General features: G+C 39.5%; 1 protein-coding gene across 6 annotated transcripts in view; it reads right to left on the minus strand.

Moving 5' to 3' along the window:
- Window positions 1–21,324, minus strand: part of RALGAPA2 (Ral GTPase activating protein catalytic subunit alpha 2) — a 324,226-nt gene that overhangs the window by 117,040 nt on the left and 185,862 nt on the right. For all 6 annotated transcript variants that reach the window (XR_005984381.1, XM_041732346.1, XM_041732348.1 and 3 more), the window contains 6 exons: window positions 21,149–21,207; window positions 15,116–15,224; window positions 8,860–8,970; window positions 6,923–6,991; window positions 6,501–6,638; window positions 4,290–4,473 (listed from right to left, as the gene is read on the minus strand). Coding sequence is in view for 5 of the 6 variants with exons in the window: in XM_041732346.1 (XP_041588280.1) it covers window positions 4,290–4,473; window positions 6,501–6,638; window positions 6,923–6,991; window positions 8,860–8,970; window positions 15,116–15,224; window positions 21,149–21,207 (670 nt within the window). In the remaining variant the exon portion in view is untranslated. The remainder of the gene's footprint in view (window positions 1–4,289; window positions 4,474–6,500; window positions 6,639–6,922; window positions 6,992–8,859; window positions 8,971–15,115; window positions 15,225–21,148; window positions 21,208–21,324) is intronic.

Here is a 21,324-nt window from a genome sequence, read left to right on the forward strand (position 1 = left end):
CTTCAGCATGGTCAGGGAAATTGTAATCTGCCAAAGTTAGAAAAGAACTATGTATTAATCCAAGTACAAGTGAAAACGAAAGTTTTAAATTTCAACAAAAAATATCACTAGATATTTAAATACGGTAAGATTTACACTTTGGGCTTAAAGGTTTAGGAAATACTTGATTTCTAAATTCACAACAGAAAAATCTGATATTTAAATACAAATAACTATAAATTATGCTTTCTGATGCTAAACACCTTCCCTCTCAGACATTAACAATTCAATGGATTTACCTATACAACATCAATTATACCACGATGTATAAACCTAGCAAGAAACTATCAAATCCTAGAATGTAAAAAATTCGGTGTGATGACTGATGAACAGATTATCCTGACTTTTCTTGAATTTCTTCTTAATTCTTACTATTCTGTGAATAAGAAATTGCTGTATTCAATAATGTAAAATAAAATTTCACATGAATACTTCAGTTTTCATAGGCAGAGGTCATGTACATCCATCTCTGACATTAAATTCTCCTTTCTGACCCTCGTACAAGAGCGTATGATTTCCATACAGCTGAGAAATTTAAATACCTCAACTAATTCCCCTGAAATCACAGTTATGAATGCCTTTGCTTTTGTGTCCATATTAACTTTTTCAAAAGTTACAGATGCTTTTTATTCATGCTTATCATTCCATATGAATATACACTCTGTCAGAAATGTTAATGCCCCAAACAACAAAAGCATGGCCAGCTGGAGGTTCAGAGGAATATGGTGTAAGACCCAGTGGGGTGATGACATGATGGAGCAGGCTATGAACTAATGACAAAGGTCCGATTTGGTGAAGCCCAAAGCACACAATTACTACTAGAAAACCAAGTTTCTTCTGCTTTTACCTATGTAGATTGTGCTTTCAATTTGAGATACATAAAGATTTGTATTTTAATGAATGTGTTTGAATTCTACAATGGGAAATTAACTGGAGTCACACTAATCAAGTCATAGACCAGAACACACCCAGTAAAAATTCTAAATATCTTTGGTATTAAGAATAAGGAAAGGGAATATTTGTGAAGTCAAAATTGTTTTTCCCTGGCAGCCTTCAGCTGCATCAATTGCCTGTGGTTCCCTTAAAAAATAAAGAGAAAAGGGATCCCTGGGTGGCACAGTGGTTTAGTGCCTGCCTTTGGCTCAGGGCGCGATCCTGGAGACCCGGGATCGAATCCCACGAATCCCACGTCGCGCTCCCGGTGCATGGAGCCTGCTTCTCCCTCTCTCTCTCTCTCTCTCTCTCTCTCTCTCTCTCTGTGTGTGTGTGACTATCATAAATAAATGAAAATTAAAAACAAAATAAAGAGAAAATCTAGACTCCATTGATGAGAAAACAATCTCATAACTTCTACAAACTATGAAAAAATATAATCCAAATATTTATCCTATTTTGCTAAATTTAGCGATAAAATAGAAAAGCAGTAATTTTAGTTTGTCTTTGTAATTTTAGTCTTTCAATCTTTAGTTTTTAAAACTCCCCTCTTTCCTTATTTTTTTTTAAGATTTTATTTATTTGACAGAGAGCACCAAAGAACACACACAAGCAGAGGGAGCAACAGAGGGGGAAGGAGAAGCAGGCTCCTTGCTGAGCAGGAAGCTGGCTGTAGGGCTCCATCTTAGGACCCTGGGATCATGACCCGAGCTGAAGGCAGCCACTTAACCAACTGAGCTACCCAGATGATCCTCTTTCCTTCTTTTTAAAGCAATTAGGCATTAATAATGAGAAATCTGAGCACCTGTGCATACCATCAGTGGCTATTCCTTGAGCTGGGCCAGCAGCCACCTCAGCTGTAGGTAACTGAATGTGTCTATTCCCTGTAACTATTTGAAAGAAAGTATTTATATCAAATAGTAGGCAATACTGTATGAAAGAGTCACTTGAAAATATTAGATAAAAATATAATATTGTTTCCCAGAAACGTGAGAAAAAATAGTTTGGTGATGAATGATGACACTGAATGAGAAAAAAAAAAGACTTCAGCTATCATCTTTAATTTTCCTCTCACTCTTAAGAGGGTGTACCCACTCACCAAGAGTGTCTGTGCATGCCAATATATTTTTAAGCTGCTTTGCTTTTTTATTAGAATGTTAGTGAATTTTAAAACTCCTTTGCCACCAAAGTTCAAAGTTATTTTTAGTACTACAGAACTGTTAGGACATAGTTCCTGCATAAGGTCCTGAGGTTTTCTGGAGAATATAGCCGAAGACTGTTGTACATCAAAAGCAAGGTGGTACCAAAATTTAAATGTGCATTTTTAGGTTTTTCATTTTGCACTAACCTTTCAATTTTCTGCTATTTTCAAGTGACAAGTCATAATGTATGGTGAACTTATTTTAGGGATAGCCATGTGCAATGAGTCTAAATTAATGACTTTCAGAAAAAGTAAGTTACTTTCCTTCAAAGACATAAACTGCGTGGTAGGAACCAACAAAAGAAATTGATCAATGGTCATTTTGATAAGATATGGTTTGAATTTAATAACCATGGTGGGGGGGTGGAATCAAGAAAATACTGCAATCTAAAAGAGTGGAAGTCCAGAAAGACCACTAAATGATTAAGCAAATGGAGGTCAATTGGGAGGACAGTAAGAAAGTGTGCCATGTACTGTCCACCAGCACAACTAAAAGTTAAATCTTTAGTCTACTCAGTGGAAAAAATCTCAGAGTAAATACTATGATATTCCTGAAACTTGGTTATTACACCTTCAATTCAAATTTCACCTCTATTACTTCTGATTTATGTACCCTTGGGAAAATCCCTTCACCTCAGATGCTCAACCTATAAAATCAGGACTGGCCAATTCCAGAGCCTTTGCCCCTGACTCGTGCCCCACTTCTGTCCTCTTCATCATCATCTCACCTGTCCCCTTCCTCTTGGCCTAAACCATACTCCAGACTCTACAGTCTTGCAAGCATCACCCTGGACTCTGTGCCCTCACCTGGGTACTATCCTTCCTTTGTCCACCAAGGCCCTACAAGAAGAAGGTCTCAGGGTTCCAAAAAGTGATCCCCAAATCACATGCTCAGCCTATCTAGCTATAGACTAACGACCCATACCTAAAGTACTCAGCAAAACTCGCCACCAAATGCTTAGTTGGGAAATAAAACAGCTCCTGCTTCGGCCCCACCCTATCTGATGTTTTTGAAGCACCTAGCACCACCAAGGACCTTCCATGGCTCCTTTTCCCCTTTCTTACCTTGACTTCTCGGCATGGATTCTTTCTTGTTTTTTTCCATGACTTTTCTTTCCTGGTGACATTCCCTCATTCCTTTTTCTTAAAGGGTCTTTACCCCCAAGTTTCCATCCTTGTGCCTAGGTTTTAACTTGCAGAGTCTGTAACATTTTTATGGATGATCTAACACTCCACACCCACATTTTTTTTTTTTTTTTTTTTTTACTTTTAACTTAGAGACAACTGAAGATTCACATGCACTTATAAGAAATAACACAGAGAGTTTGCAAATATCCTTCACTTCCTTGGTACTACCTTACATAGCATAGTATAGTACAGTATCACAATCAGGAAATTTTGACATTGATATGATTCATCAATATTCAGAGTTTACTAGTTTTATATACACTGTGTGTGTATGTGTGTTTGGTTCTATGCCATCATTTCACATATACAGATGATATACCTACCTTTGGACTCACATTTCAAGGCCCAGAGATAGGCTCTTATAATTTCAGGAAGAAGGGTGGTTGAGGAAGACATACAGCAGTCCCTAATCCTGACAATATGCACATTCTAAAATGGTCCCTATGCCATTAGCAGAATGACCCTCAAACTGAGGCATGTAAATCCCCACCTCTCTCTTTATGATGCTCTCTTAGCCTGTAACCCTCGACTAGATCCTTTCAAAGTCTGCCCATCCTTCTATTGTCTGACTTAGGCCCTTCCCCAGGGGAAGCTCCTAGGTGCTACTGTTCCACAAACAGTACACCTACATTAATTCTGTCTCTCCAGTTGCATGTAAAATTCCTGAGATATAAAATGAGCTTTTTTTCTGTGGGTCTCATAGGTCTGAGACATATAAGTCCTAAATACAAAATTCAACTAAGATGAGAAAAGAGAGAGGAGGTGAAGAAACAGAAAAAGAAAAACTAGGAAGGCAGAATTTGCTATCACAAAGGAGTCTAGAAACCAGAAACAACTATATTTTTAAAAATAACACAACAAGCATGGACCAAAGGCTATAATCTTTCCTATTCTCACCCATGAGAATTAATATTCTGAAGAATCTTACCTTCTTCAACTGTGAGCAGGTTGCCCAAATCTGCTGATGCATGATATTGGACTGGTTCTGAATTCTTCACATTCGCCAGTGGTAGGAAGGGGTCATAATCTGGGGATGACAGGTCGGCTAGGGTCAGTGTATAGTGACTCTGTTGGGTGTATGTGCTTGAGCCACAAACACAGCAGTGTAGAACCTGTGAAAAACAGAAGGGAATATGTTCCAGGGATGCAACTAACCTGTTCCCTGACAATCTGCCAAACTACAACAGCATTTAGAAGGTAGGTAATACTTGATAGGCTTGGTAATACCTAAAAAGACATAGAATCCCTTCCATTCTAAAACATCTTGCTATCTGCAAATTTATTTTGCTCCTTCTACATCAATGCCAATAAATATATGCTCAAGACAAAAGGAAAGTGAAGGTTAAAAAGTGCTTATTTTGCCACCCTTCTGGGTGGTTGTACACACCTAAGTCCTGCTGTGGTCCATCAGAATATTCATAGAACTTCTTTTTATGGTCCCAAACTCTACCGCCCAAATTTCTACCAACAATAGAATAGATATATAAATCATGGGCTTATTTTCACTGTGTAATACTAAATAGCAATGAGTGAAAAATCTACAGCTATTCACAATAGTATGAATGACTCCTTCAGAAATAATGTTGAGTGAAGGACATCAGACACAGAAGCATACACTGTGTAATTCCAGCTATACGAAGTACAAAAACGATCTATACTGTTAGACAGATTGGTGGTTACCCCAAGTATGTGAATGGAGATAGTGACTAGTAGGGAGGCATGATGGGGGTTTCTGGGATACCAAGAACATTCAGTTTCTGCAGCTGGGATCTGGTTTCACAGGTGTGTTCACTTTGTAAAAATTCATCAACCTCTCACTTATGATTGATGCTGTTTTCTGGATGCATATTATACTTTAATACAAAGCTTCTTTTAAAAATACAATAATGGGGGATCCCTGGATGGCTCAGCGGTTTAGCGCCTGCCTTTGGCCCAGGCGTGATCCTGGAGACCCGGGATCGAGTCCCACATTGGGCTCCCTGAATGGAGCCTGCTTCTTCCTCTGCCTGTGTCTCTGCCTCTCTCTCTCTCTCTCTCTCTCTCTCTCTCTCTCTCTCATGAATATAAATAAATAAATAAATAAATAAAAATAAAAGTACAATAACGTTATTCAATAAATTTGTGAATTGTGTTAACTAGGAGGTAACTTTTTTATTGGTAAAACAATTTTAAAAGAAATCTATTAAGAAAAGAAATACTAGAAAAGAGATAAATTTAAGTGACTGTGGCTACTTTACTTGACTGAGCCAGGGCTCACATAGGTTTATAAGCCACAAAGATGACAGGAGTATCTAATTAATCCTAACAGAGTTATTAAAATTTTGATCACTAAAGAAACCATTTAAAAATACAATAATACTTTATAGTTGAATTTCAACCATATTATCTTTTTTTGTATTTAACACATTTTAAAATAAGGCAACAAAGTAATAAATTAATGAGTTGCAATATTTTTTAAAGGTTATTAGTAAAGGTGTGTTACTAAAAAAAATAAACAAGACTGTCTCTAGTAATTATTCAATGGATACACAGTGCTAAATTCATAAGTAAGGCTTTCACAGGAGGGACTATAAAGCCAATATGGAAGGATAATACAAAGGGTCCAGAGCAAATATCACACCTAGGCATCAGTAGGAGGTGATATTCTAATATTTTAAATACTATAAAAATGATGACACTAATATTGTAATGTGATATATTTCCTTAATTTATTTCTTAAGATCTTTTGAAGCAAAGAGATTACTGAGACCTTTATACTTTTTTCTTCCTTTGATGAACGGATTTTGTCAAACTAAGGCTTATAAATATTCCTATAATATAAATAGTTCTTTTTAAAATTAAGTACAGATAGACCATATCACATGAAAACTGAGGGGGGTGGTGATGGTCAAACTACAGTTGTTTAAAGATGGCAGTCATGTGAAATTGTAGGCTTTTATTTGGTAACCATTTTATCTCTACAATAATACCTGCTCTGTTTTCACTCCTTAAATTATTCATTTCTTTTAAAATGATTGAGCCCCCATATATGCTTTTCAAAAGGGTATAGTTAAATAAATAAACATGTAGAACATATTTTGGCAATTCTGTGATGCTTAAGTCTATACTCTATGTCCTTGAAGCTCAAATGGAGACTCACCCTATAGATATAATCCAGCAAAGGAGCTCTGGATGCATGCTGCTCCTCCAGGGCCACCGTGGACACTGGGTGGAGAAGGGTGTTCACTGGCAATGCCATGCACCAATCCAAAAGGCAGAGTAGCAAGGACACAATAAACTGGAAGAGGAAACAGGCCCAGTACCGCACATTGCAGAATTTCAAACTTCACTACATGTAATAGCAAACAACAGAACTGTCTCTGCACAATAATAATTATTTGGTAGGTACAAAAATGCAAAAGAAATAAATGAATAAATATAATTTTCACAGGGAAGACCATTAGGACCAATACAGAAGAATATCATAAAGGATATCTCTACGTATGACATTATTTATCATTTTGCCTTATGTTAAAAAACAAAACAAACTCTGGAAAAAAAGTTAGCAGATGTGCCACCTACCTTCTTATCTGTTTCCACTGAAGAGTACTCTGCACTTGGTAAAAGAAAAGCAATTGTGGCCACAAGGATCTGTATAAAAGATAAATCAAATCCATAATGAAATAGAGCATAGCAAGAGTTTGGGAAACCATATGATAAGAGTCCCAAGATAGCCGTGCACTAAACCCAGCTTAGTGTCAACTCACTAGGGGAAGGTGATAAAAAGCTGAGTTGCCTGTGATCCTGAAAATTGGAAAAAGTGATAGAGCCATGCCTAGTCTCCATTCCACTCTGCTGGTGCTGAAACTGGGAGCCCCTGATGAAGGGACATTTCTCTCTGTGTGGTCACTCAATTCCCTTCATCATCCACACTTTATACTATGAAAGTAAAAAATATTTTCAAAAAGAACTATGAAAATGTTTCCATTTGATTTTCTTATAAACCATCCAGGTCTCCATCTGTTGTCCTGGTATAAAAGCACCTCTTGCATTCTCAAAGGCATTCCTCTTTTTTTTTTTTTATTTATTTATGATAGTCATACAGAGAGAGAGAGAGAGGCAGAGACATAGGCAGAGGGAGAAGCAGGCTCCATGCACCGGGAGCCTGACGTGGGATTCGATCCCAGGTCTCCAGGATCACGCCCTGGGCCAAAGGCAGGCGCCAAACCGCTGCGCCACCCAGGGATCCCAGGCATTCCTCTTTTGATGATAAACTATAAGTGATCTTTGAACAATTTGGGGATTAGGGGTGCTGACCTCCCTGAACCTGCACAGTAAAAAAAATTTAAAAATCCATGTATAACTTTTGACTCCTGCCAAATTTAACTACTAATAGCCTACTAGTGGCTGGAAGCCTTGTCAGTAACATAAACAGTGGATCGACACATATTTTGTATGTTATATGTATTTTATGCTGTGTTTTTATAATAAAGCAAGCTAGAGAAACAAAAATGTCAAGAAAATCATAAAATATATTTACAGTCCTCTACTATATTTATCCAAAACAACCCACATATAAATGGACTTCTGCAATTCAAACCTGTGTTGTTCAAGGGCCAACTAAACACAGTTGCCCTACAATACAACTTTACAACTTGCAGCATCACATATTCCTGTGTCCAGGGCTCTGTTCCACTCTAGGTCACCTAAGGTCTCTGAGAGAACAAAGTGATCTCACTGGTGAAGTCTGTCTAGGCCTGAGAGAAAATAAATCAGAATCACTTATTCTCTCCCTGTAACAGCACAAAGAGACAAATCAAATTTCCTTGATGAGTTACCACTGGATGTATGAAGAACAGGACATGCTTTAAAAAGTGTAGCTTTAAAAACTGACAGGAATGGATGGGCCTTATATGCAGGCACCTACAGAGGTGAGGAGGGTACATGCCTGTGCACAACAAGCATCCTCAGATGTAACCGACCTCCAGGATATTATCACTGGGACGATTCTTCCCGCTCCTTCTGTCCCTGTCTCCTACCAATTACCACCCCCAGAGGGTATTCCAGTAGTAATCTCATTCCAGCTGGGTAGTCACGCAATGGCAAAAAGCGTGATCCGGGGCTTCAGTCTGGGAGAGACTCCTGTTTCCTACAAAAGGTCCCTCCCGCCCCCCGCCCTGCTCAGAGGGCATCATAACCAGCTGCCTTCTCCTTGTTAGCACCATCCAAATTACTCTAAATGAATGAAGCTCAATCTACAAAAGGTCTCTTTGTTGTGGTCATGTCTGCCTTTCAAACTTCCCAAGTGTAAGACTACCCTGGAACACTGGTGGCTTCTTTACGTAGTGCCTGAAATCACAGCTGAGAAGAGCCAGTGCGATTTAGTCTTAAAATGAATGACTCATATAGCAACATAACAGACGGTTCTTGAACAATCATTTGAGTATCTGTAATTAAATACCGAATACCGAATATAAGAGGGAAATGCTTATGTTTTAGCATTTCAGGAAAAGACTTACTTCAGCAATTTTCCGAGGCAGAGAGGTTTCAAACATCAGAAGCTTTTCCCAGTAGGAAACCAGCAACTGAAGAACATCACAGGCCACCTGAGCCACGATTTTGTTAGAAAACTATAAAAGGAAACAAAACCCCCAACTAAAGGACTGAACTTAACATGTATTCTTGTCCTAGGAAGAAAAGAATAGGTATTTCTTTCCAGCAATGTTTAGGGATACATTTCCTTGTTTGGCATTAATTGTTTGAAAAATGTGTCCTGGTACCAGGTAGTTTGTAGATGATCACCATCCTGTAACTGTCTCTTGTCCAGCCAGACTAGTTGTATTAACATTCTAGAGAAACAAGTAGCTGTCATTCAGTTATATGAAAATTAAAACAGTGATTTCAAATGCCTCATGCAGATCACATAAATCATAATTTTGACAATTAGAGGAAATTAAAATGTAGTACATTACTAAGTATTCCCTATGCGCTGGACCTTTACAAAAATTTTCCTCATTTTCTCATTGATAAATCTTCATTAACAGCTCTGCCAGGTAGATGTGATCTTCATTTTACACTTGGATAAATGGGGACTAATCAAGTGACTTTCTATATTACAAAATTAAATTGAACCCACATGTGTAATGTACTAAGAAATGTGAAACTTTGGGGACTATGAGAACATAATCCATACGTTATGGTGTATTCAATTACTTTGAATATGTTTTCAGAGTCTGGTGTGTGTCCAAGGTCACACTGGATGCTCCCATTTCTTGTTAGATGGTATGTTAATGAGGAGGGATCGTACCTACAAGGTCCACTGGCTGGGGTGGATGAAATAGTTGAAGACAACCTGTGCCTCTCTCCCTGGCCAGAGCCTGGGGCTACACTGCTATCCATACCTCATTATCTAGAGAAGAAAGGCTTGTCACTGATTTTGGGTCCCTGTTTAGGGAAACCTCTTGATATGAAGCTTAGTTATTTCCATACCAGGAGCTCCAAGTCACCTGAAACAGATACCAATTGACCTCAGCATCACAGAGACACAGAAAAGTCAACATTTAGCATCTCAATGTAAACACACAGAACAAGAAAGAAGGTGAGGCAAAGGGGATTAATTTGAATTCTATAGAATAAACACTTCCTGACTGTCCCTTCCTGATAGGTGCAAAGTACACCCGAGGCATGAATATCTGTTCTCAAGGCACTCTTCAGAGGGGGCCTCTAGGCTTCAGATGACCTTATGCTCAATGGCTCCTTTCAATCCCTCAAGCACTCTGGCTTGCTTCTGCCCCAGGGCCTCTGTACTTGCTCCTTTTACCTGGGACAGTCATTCCCCAGGTCTGCAGGTAGCTGACACTGCCACATCTTTCAGACCATGGCACTAAAATGTCTCCTCAATGAGGCCCCCATGCCCATCCAGAGGAGTGGCAGCCCACCTGCGCCAGCTCTTCAGCTTCATCCTTTTTCCCTCTTATAGTTTCCTTATGGAATTAACAGCTATCAAGCTGATCTTTTGTACTTGTCTGCCTATTCTTTCGTGTGTTTAATTTTTCCACATCTTGCTCACCATTATATTTCTAATGCGTTGCAAAGCCCTCTGAGGAGTGACACATGGTGAGTTTGAGGTGAAGATGGAACTGAAGGAGTTAAGAACACAAGTAGGTACTGGATGTGTTTCTGCTGCATCACAGTGGTCAAGTCATAAGGTGGAGCCAGAAGGCTGGCATGGCTCTTAAATCTAGAAGCTAGAAGCACACAAGAGGACTAGGAGAAAATGAGAGCTATGATAGAGCAGACAACAAGCCTCTAGGGAGAGAGGGGTGAAGTGTGAGGGTGGGGCAGACAGCAGAAAGGCCACATTGTGGTGGGAGGGAGAGTTGAGCTTAGCCTGGAAGAATGCAGAAGGACAGTGTCTCTTTCCAGGCAGCAGGGCACTGTGGCAGGCAAGGCTGGGCTGGAGGGATGCAAGTGGGGTGGGATTAATCACACCTGAATGCTGTGGGGGATGCGGGGGGAATAAGTCACTCATGTACTCACTCAGCACATACTCATGGAGTAATGACCACATGTCAGCACTGATGGTGACAGATGGTAGCTATACTTGTGGTAGGGATGGCAGAAGGTATAGGTTGTTTCATCAACTGTTGTACACCTGAAACTAACATCACACTGTGTGTCAGCTATACTCAAAAAAAAAAAAAAATGTAATCAACCTCATCCTCTCAAAAAACAAACAAACATACAAACAAACAAACAAACATACAGGGGAAAAAATTCTGGGAAATGTCCGGATTTGGCTAAACTGACAAGTACCAAGGCACCAGCCACCATACTGCCCTGACACTGCACTGGACTCCAATACACCAACATCTTGATCTTTGAATATATACCAACTCATTTCTACCTCAGGGCCTTTGTACTTGGTGCTCCTTCTGCCTGGAGTGCCCCTTCCCCAGACACTGCCTGGCTCCTTCTCATTATTAATTTCTCCACTCATATACCACCTCTTCCCACTTAGAAGAGTGGGATTGCTCCTGGATGCTCTCTATAGTGTACATATGTAGTTGCTTGGCCAGTATCAATTCCCCTCTCTCTCCTTAACTAATAGTAGATTTTTTTTTTCTAGGTGCCTTCCCTCTTCTGTGCAAGTCCTCTCTCCCAGCTCCAGGAATGTGCCTGAACTGGCTGAAAGCAATCAGAAGATTTTATTCCCAGCCTCAGTCGTTGGTACATGGATGAGCGAGAAGCCGTGGCTAATGTGTCTCAGTACCCTTTACTAGAACGCTGTGATGGAAGTCCTGCTGAACATAAGCAAGGACACAGAGGACCCTGACTCCTACTGGCAGACATCCTCCAACCCTACAGACATCCCACCCTAAGATGAAGGCACTGTGGACTATGGAGCAGAACAGCCAATTAGATCAGTGTTGACACTATTAATCTCCTGGATCAACCAACCTCAAATTCTTCCATACCCATGTATTTTCCAGCTATATGAACTAATACATTCCCATGTTGTGTAAGCCAAAAAACAAAAAAAGGCAAAAAAGGCAAAAACAAAAAACAAAAAAGCCAAACCCCAAAACAACAGCAAACAACAACCACAGGGCACAAGATGAACAGGGCAGACACAGTCCCTACTCTGAAAGACTGACAGTCCTGGGAACAGACAGGGACCTGTTGGTGTATGTCCCTGAATGCCATGCTCTACTCTGTGGTGACTTGGTCAGGCCTCGTGCAGATAGATTCCTCTGGTGGCAGTATGGAGGACAGATCTGTGGGGGCCAGACTAGGACCATGGGGTTGCAGAGCACCAGGAAGCTCAGTTATTGGCAGAGGGAGTCAGCCCCAGTGAGGGATGGCCCTAGGGCAGCAGAACTCTATGGCTAAAGATGGTGGTGGGGTGAGGAAGGGGAGACTGTCCATGATGTCTCCTAAGATGGGGTAAGAGAAGGAGCAGCAGGTGTGGCTGAGGGTGGGGGCTCAGGCTGGGCTGCCTGGGAGGCAGGGTTGGCAGCTCACCTGAGCCAGAACTGAAGCTGGCACTCTAATGCCTTTGGCCCACATCCTGGATGGGACACCTAAGTCTGTAACTACAGTTCAGGCTTGGAATACTCCCCAACACCCCTGTTGCCCCACCAGACACAACTAGCTGGGTGGAATTCTCCAGGTGCCTGTGTAGTGCACTGCTCTCATTTATTGCTGAGGCTGTAGGCTGGTTTTCATTCATACCCTCTGGGGAGCATTTCAGCCTTTTGTGACCATGTCCTTCCCACATCCAAGGGAACACTCAGGTCAATCTTGACAAGTGTTCCTGAAAGCAGGGTCACAGCAGAGTGGTGCCCAGAGCCATGTGGAATCCACAAGGCAGGAAGCCCTTCCAGGTCTTAGGCTCCCTGTGCTGCTGGGGCTGGGCATCCTCCTAGCTGAGTCTCGAGGCCCCTCTCCTTAGAATTGCTCTTAGTGGCCATGCCTTCCCTGCTAGGTCACTTCTTATCTCCTTCGGTAACAGTACCAACTGGCACAGGAACACAGGCCTCAGAGAGAGGCAGGCAGGGAGCTGTCCCATCCATGAGTTTCCCTCTGCTATTCCTAATGGGAAAAGGGAGGCTGATTTGGCTCATCTTAGCTCTCTGATTTTTTAGCAATTCAAGCTGGAGTGATTTCATCGAACTTCTTTGTTTCCAACATGGGGCAAGCAAGAGTATCTACAGGGGTGCAGGCTTCAATGGGGCAGTCCTGCCCTGTGCTGGGAGGCCCCCATGGACTATGGGCTCCAGGCATTCTTCTGGTGCCTTATTGTTTTCCTTACATTTAGAGAAAAACTAAAGACATGTTTGAAAATGTGGAGAACTATAATGAGAAAATGTAAGCCCTCATATCCTTCTACTCTTGTTATCAATTTCCATCTCCTTTCTATACTACACAGTGCCATACAGTACCAACTACAGGTAGAAGGATAGCTATAGAGACATATCTACATATCTCCTTCATTCTTAGACACCACTGAATTCTTAACAGTTTTTCCAGGAAAGGGGTAGAGGTGGGAAAGACACACCATGTTTAATATATATTAATAGATTTAAGAAAAAACTAAGACTTGAAAAATAGATCTTAGAATTGAGAAAATAGGATATTAAAAAAATTACACTCTGCATAGATATATAATTGATATCCAACTTTTTTTTTTCCACTTTAATAGTTATATATGACTATCTTCCTATGGCTTTTGCAATTGTGCAAAAGGCCAGACAAGGAGCCAGGGTGTCTTGGGTTTGACTCTGGCCAACTTTTTACATCCCCATCAGCTTATTTTCCACATCTGTGAAGTGAAGATGGCAGTAACCCTTCATTTCATATGGTAGTTTTAAGGATTAAAAGCAACAATAAAGGTCAGTGCCCTGCTCCTAAGTGATATCTTGATTCAATCAATTTGCTCTTCCTCGCCACAGGGATCAGCAGCAAGTGCTTTTCTAACTTTCATGATATAACTGGCACCCCCGGGTGTTGTGGAGGACAGAACGACAGGACAGGGCAACAGAGCAGGCAGTCAGAGGGCATCAAGGTTGATGAGGAAGGGGAGTGGGTGAGGAGGGTTGCCGTGAAATCAGGCTGCAAAGGCAGGCAGAGGTGCGACCAGAGGGCTGGATGCCAAGCCACGGGCTGCGGATGGCCCTAACTGCTTATCCTGTGGGCTGAAGCACAAAGAGTGGCACAGGGGCTTGTCAATGGCCTGGTGAGGACTGTCCTAGGGTCAGCAGCACATGACAGGCAGCAGAGAGGTGCAGGCCTGAGCCTGGATGCCAGTATCGGGTGAACAGTTTGAAGTTTGAACTTTGGCTCAGCCAGACTCTAGAGCCTGGAATGAGAGGGTCCTTAGCTCTCCTGCACTTCAGTTCCTCTACTGTAAAATGGGACAATTGCTTCACACCTAAGAACTTCCACAAACCCCCAGCACAGTGCCTGGCAGGGATTAGGGGATATAATGACAGCACTGCTAATTAGTAGCACCATTTCTAAGCAGGAGCCAGAAAAGGACCTGGCAGGATTTGAGCTCTGATGTAGGAAGTGGCAGTATGTATAAAGGTTTTGTTTCTCATGTTACACGGATCTGTTCTTGGTGCAGGTTCTATTACTTATACCTGCATGGCGGTGGGCTCATGGCCTGATTTCTCTGGGCCTTGCTTTCCTCTGATGTGACATAGGAATTGTACCATCTACCTTGCAGAGCTGCTGTTGTGAAGATTATAGAGACTTTATCATGAATCTGGCCCAGCATGACTGTCCAGTGAATGGCAGCTCTTCTTTTCATTAAGAAAGCAAAGGAAGAAAGCCATCCTAAAAGTGCCAAGGTCCAGTCAGATAGTGAGCATTTAGGGCTGTTAACTAGGAGCTATCAGGTCTCTCCTGGTCCTACTGAGGAGGCCAGGACATGAAATCCCACTTTCTTGTCACTATTACCAGCAGATGACAGTTGTGTTGCTTGCCACAGAAAGTGCCCAGCTATCAGAGGAACCGCATATGGCTGTAGGGTGCTTGGTCCAGAAATGCTCAGGCTATGGTCGGCCAAGATGCAGCTACCAATGGGGAAGCAGCTGTTGGTGGCCTCCCTTGGGAGCCTGACAGAATGTTCAACATGGCTCTCAGAAAAACAATTTTTGATTAAAAATCGCTCATGTAGGGGAAAATAACGATGGGGCTAATTTAAACTAGAATGGGTTGAATATCTGGGATACAGCTTATTGTCAAATACATATCACAAATCGGTAATACCTTCAAAGTGACACCTATCACGTTGATAGCCTCTTTCAGCTGAGGATGGCTTGTACACTGTGCAAGTTCTTCGCATATCCAGACTCCAAGGGAGCAAATGGCAATGCATCTTTAGAAAAAGAAGTAAAAGGAAGGAAACTCAAAAAATTTAATATATTTTCTTGGTATTTTCTAGTGACAAAGTATTTTAAATCTTTTTTACAAAATGGCCAAAATTACAGACATGTTAACAGAGTGTCTTCCTGAGGAAAAAGATAAGAAGCCATCAATAGTCCAGTTTTCAGGACACATAGAAATATTGATATTGGTTAGTAATTAAATATTTAATGAAATAAATGATCTATTTCCTGTTAGTAGTCACAGAGCACATATCAATTATTTTTGTTGACATTTTTAATTACATTGTATTGCTTCAAGATAGTTTTGAGGAAAAATCAAAAACATGAATCTTAGAAAATGATTGGAAACCGAGTTTTTAATTGTTTTCCTTACAGTAATATACACATCTACTACATATTTCATTATAAAGAATACCTGAATACAACTGTCAGAATCAGCTGCCCTGCTACTGCTTTTAAGCAATATGTTAAGACAAAGCCTTCTTCAAGTTGCACAGTCCTTTAAAAATTACCTTTTTCAGTTATAAATCAATTTTAAGTGGTAATTCTCTGTGAAATTGATATATTCTACCTTTCTCAATGATCAAAAAGTCATATTCCTGTTAATTTTTTCTGAATGCCCACATATAAAATTAAAATACTTGCTCCCAAACCTGTTCACTTTCAGAACAAAAGAGGGTTTTCAAGCCTATACTCAGAACCAGATGTTATCCATAATATGTATATGTTGTTCTTTGTACGAAGAGGTCATATCCAGAGCTAATAAACTGAACGTACTGCTCCGCTCTCCACAATGAAAGTTCTTTGCATTCAATATAATTCAGCAATTAAAACTAATATATTTTGAGGCTTTAAAACCACCATGTTTAAAAAATAAATAAATAAAACCACCATGTTTCACTGGATTCTTGCCTCTTTAAATTAGGACAGGTTAAGTGCTTCACAACAGGTTTATTAAAAGCACTTGGGAAACTATGCCACCTACCAAAGTGCACTCAGGGTAAGTATGTGGCCCAGTTTACAAGTGTACGTGGTCTTTTTTGATTCTCTGACATCAGTATGATACAGGAGCTCCACATGGTTCAAACCCTCAACTGAGCAGTCACCTCTTGCCTGATTCCAACACTTATTCTCAGTCTACAAAAGCACTTTATATTCTTAGTTTGTACCTGTTTGTCACATGTTCTGTATGACACAGAACAGCCTCTTTATTTTCCCCCAGCTTAACTCAGACTCTGATTTTCAACCTACTAAAATCTATCCAACATGGAATTAAACGCTAAATCATATTTTTATCACTTTAAGAGCCTCTCTTCTTTTGCAGGCTTGCATGTATGTGTGTATATAAGTACACTTTTTGTTTTTACAACCCATTAACCTATCTGTTAAATATAATTCATTAAGAGCAAAGATCTCTCATTTCTTAGGAACATCTCCATTACCCTGTAACTATTAGCTTTGCACATTGGAGAACATTTTTGATCCATAAAATGGTTTCATAATGTGAACTACTCTCATCTGCCTTGAGTTTTGCAGCCACACTAGTTTATAAGCAGCTCTTCAATACCATTTCCTCTTTGAAATTTATCATTTACATTCCCCATTTATCATCTTAACTATTCTAACACTCTCAGTTATTCCTTATGCCTTTCAGTTTCTGTCAGAGTTAAGTTCTCTGTATTCCAAATACGTCCTTTGTGATCCCAAAAGAGTTCTATTTCTCAAGACTTTTCTTTTAAGCTAATGACAGTACCACCTTCACTCTCCTTTATATGCCAACACACTCTCTGGAGACCATTTGCTACTTTGCCATCTCACACCACTCTGGTTTATGTAACAGAAACTTAGTATTTTTTTCTTAACTTTTCTACATTATTATCACTCATGACTATAACTATCTTCTCTTGTAATTAGCCTCCATTTATTTGAAATCTTGATATTTCTCCTTACATCCACTTGCATGATCTAAATTTCACTAACTCCATGTTTCATACACAGCTAATTAAGACTGAGCATATCATACACATTTCTTTTTTTTTAAGATCTTATTTATTTATTCATGGGAGACACAGAGAGGAAGAGACATAGGCAGAGGGAGAAGAAGGCTCCCTGTGGGGAGCCTGATGAAGGACTCTATCCCAGGACTCTGGGACCTTGCCCTGAGCCAAAGGTAGATGCTCAATCACTGAGCCACTCAGGTGTCTTATCATACACATTTCTATTCCATTTTTCACTACAGAGAAATTTGGCTTCCTACAGTAAAGAAAAAATGGGGGGAAAGGTACTGCCAAGACATGTTAAAGGTCTGAATGTCATAGGTAAATGAAAAAGGACAATTGAAGGATTTTTCCCAAGTTTCTGGATTGAAAATCTGGGTAGATGATGGTGCCCTTTACTGAGATGAAGTTGGAGGGACAGCCAGGAGACTAAACGGTTCAGTAGTGGTTGTGTTAATTTTGCATGTGTTAAGACATCCAAGTTGAGATGTCAAGTAGACAGCTTAATACATAAGCCTGAATATATATAATAGTTCACAGAAGAGGCCAGTCAAATAAATTCAGTATCATCAGTATCGACAATTCAATGGTATTTAAAGCCTGGTTACAATGAATAAGAGAATCTAGGAGAGTCATAGAGGGAGAAGAGGACCAGCCCTAAATCTCGAATCACTCTAACATTCAGACATTAGGTGGAGGAGAGAGACAGAACAGGAGCAGCTGCAGTGATATAGGAATAAAATCAGAAGAATATATTCTAAGGAAATTGCATTGTTCAGGAAGAGAGGACAGACAAACTAATTCCAGAATTAGGAAGACAAGTATGCATATTAAAATTTCTAAGGTAATGTCTAAAAAAACGGAGTCTATGATTTCTACAAAAAGAGAGACAATAAATGGAATGTGGGGGAAAATCATCTGAAAGAAACGAAGGAAGAAAAGGAGAGGGGGAAAAATGAAGGCAATAAAAGGGACAAAATGAGAGAATACTGAGAAGGACCAATAACAAAGTATGAAGGCAGATGAAAGAAACACATCCAAATGTGTAATTGCAGTAAATGTAAATGGACTAAAGATTCAGTCAAAAGATCAAGATCAGACATGATAAATATATAAAATAAAGAATTGCAATTTTTGCTAAGGCATTCTTTTTATTTTTAAGGATTTTTACTTATTTATTCATGAGAGACACACAGAGAGAGGCAGAGACATAGGCAGAGGGAGCCCCAATGTGGAACTTGATCCCAGGACCCCAAGATCATGACCTGAGCCAAAGGCAGATGCTCAACCACTGAGCCACCCAGGTACCCCTTTGCAAAGGCATTTAAAGAGAAGAATATAGAAAGGTTAAATTTAAAAGGATAGAAAATATTATCTTAAAATATCTGAATCGATATGAGACAAGTGGTCTTTAAGAGAAAAAAAAAATCATCCTTAGAAGTAAACAGGGTCAGTACATAAATTAAAAGAGATATAATTCTCTATAGAGATTTGATAATTCTATACTTCTATGCAGCTATTAATATAGCTTCAAAATATGTAAAACAAAGACTGACAGATATACAAGGTAAAATAGATGCACCATAATAGTGGGAGACTTTAATACATCTTCCCCAGTAAATGATTAAGATGGTGAAAAAAATTAGAAAGGATGTAAAATATTTGAAACACACGATTAAAATATTAATTGAATGCACATATCTAGAGCAGTACACCCAACAACTAAAGCAATGGTATATACATTTTTTAAAAGACTTTTATTTATTTATTCATGAGAGACATACAGAGAGAGAGAGAGAGAGAGAGAGAGAGAGAGAGAGACGGGCAGAGACACAGGCAGAGGGAGAAACAGGCTCCACTGCAGGGAGCCCGACGCGGAACTCCATCCCAGGTCTCCAGGATCACACCCTGGGCTGAAGGCAGCGCTAAACTGCTGAGCCACGGGGGCTACCCTATACATGTTTTTCAAGCCTACACAGGGCATTTGCAAAACGTGACTATATATTGGACCATGGAGCAAATCTCAATAATTTCAAAGACTGTCATTTGGCAGATAACATATTTGATCTGTGATGCCTTTAAGACATCAGTAACAAAAAGATAAGTAAAAATAACTATATACTTAGGAATTAATATATTTCTAAATAAATCATGACTCAATGAAGGAATCATAATGGAAACTGAAAGAAATCTGTAGTGGAAAAATATTACATATCAAAACATACAGAACTCAGACAACAGAGCACCTAGAAATAAACAAATTTAAATGCTGACATTTGTAATGAAGAAAGGTTGAGTTAATATGCTGAATTAGGATACTATTATATTAAGATATCAGAATTAATATACTGATAAAAAAAAAGAGAAGAAATGACAGAAGGTAATGACAGTAGAAGGAAGAAAGAAAAAAGCAGGAAGTAGAGAATAAAAACAAATTAGAATAAAGAGGCTGAACAAAAACAAAAGTATGTTCTTTAAAAAGACTAACAAAAGTGACAAATCTTTAGCAAGACTCTTGAGAAAAATCAGAGAATATACAATAAGGTCAGGGATTAAGAAGTGTATATAGCTACAGGATGAAAGAGACACTAGACAGCAAGAGGGTAATGAAGGCATCATGTATACCAGCATATTTCAAAACTTAGATGGAATGGACAGAGTTCTAGACTAGTTTATCTAAGCTGTAAAAAAAAAAAAGAAAGAAACCTTAATATTCCTAAAATCATGGAAGAAAGTAAGTCAATGGTTAACCTTCTCATAAATAAATGACCAGGTCCAAATAGTTTTACCATCAAGGTCTAAATACACAGGAGTACAAACTCTAATTTTACAACAATTCTGCTAACTACAGAGAATGAAACAATACTTCACTCATTCTGTGAGAATATCTAACTCTGGAATCAAGCCTGACAAGGACAGGATGGGGAAGGAAAATTACAGGCCATAAACATAAATGCAACTTTCCTGAACAGAATGTTAGTCAAGTCAGATCCGGTACTGTATAATGCAATTAGAGTTTATTCCAAAATTCAAGAGTTTATTACCAAAATTCAAGGTACCCTAATATGAACAAATTGATAATGAATTTATAGCTGCTGGTAACAGGAAACTAGAAAATATAGACCAAGTTATCCACCAAAGACCACTGAAGAAATTAGTCAAAATACAAAACAAAACAAAAAACAAAGAACAAGCAAACCATTCCCCACCCCACCCCAATCCAGAAAGCCTTAAAATCATCAAAAGAGCTAACAAAGCAATGATGGTTGGTAGGCTGCTAGAGAGAGAGCAGGGCAGGAGCTGAGTCCTTGGAGGCAGCAGTAGGCTGAGCTGGGCTTCTGGCAACCTTGAGGTTAGAGGCAGAGGATGAGAAACTGATGTTCCCCTCCACTGCTTTAGCCCACTGTTCCCAGCTTTGGGCTAAAAGGGCGGTTGCAGCTATTTATTATGTAGGTGGCCCAGAAAACCTCTATATTGGTAACAGACTGCTAGCAACCTCAGACACCTGGCAGAAGCAACCAAAATATTTCCAGGCATTGCTAAATGTCTCCCTGGGTACAAAATCACCTCTGGTTGAGAATTACTACCCTATACATTATACCATTTTTATAAGTTTTCGGTTTATCCTTCCATTTTCTTCTTCATTAAAAAATAACAGAGGATACATGTATATATTTGTAATCTTATTTTTTAATTCTACAAAATGTAGCATGCTATGATCTTCTGCACCTTACTGTTTTCACTTAATAAGGGCACACTTTAAAGAAATTAAATAAAGCATTTTCTTGACATAATTCTTACTATACCTTTTATGTGTGTATGAGTAATGTGGAAGTGTTTTAAACATTAACTGTTTACACATAAATTTGTATGTATCTTAAAATCCTAAAATAGTTTACCTTTTAGTCAACATTTACCTTGCACATTCATTTGGTTCCTCTGTGGCATTCTTCAGTAAAATATTTATGAGGTAATGCTAAAAACACAAAATTAAGTTAAATAAAAACTTTGTTTAGCAGTTGGTTTCCCACATGTTCTGACTGTGTTCCAGGCAGTCAGGAGTTACTGATGGACCAGGATGCTCTGGAAAGAC

This window comes from Vulpes lagopus, chromosome 18 (genome assembly GCF_018345385.1).
Source record: "Vulpes lagopus strain Blue_001 chromosome 18, ASM1834538v1, whole genome shotgun sequence".
NCBI classification, from domain to species: Eukaryota; Metazoa; Chordata; class Mammalia; order Carnivora; family Canidae; genus Vulpes; species Vulpes lagopus.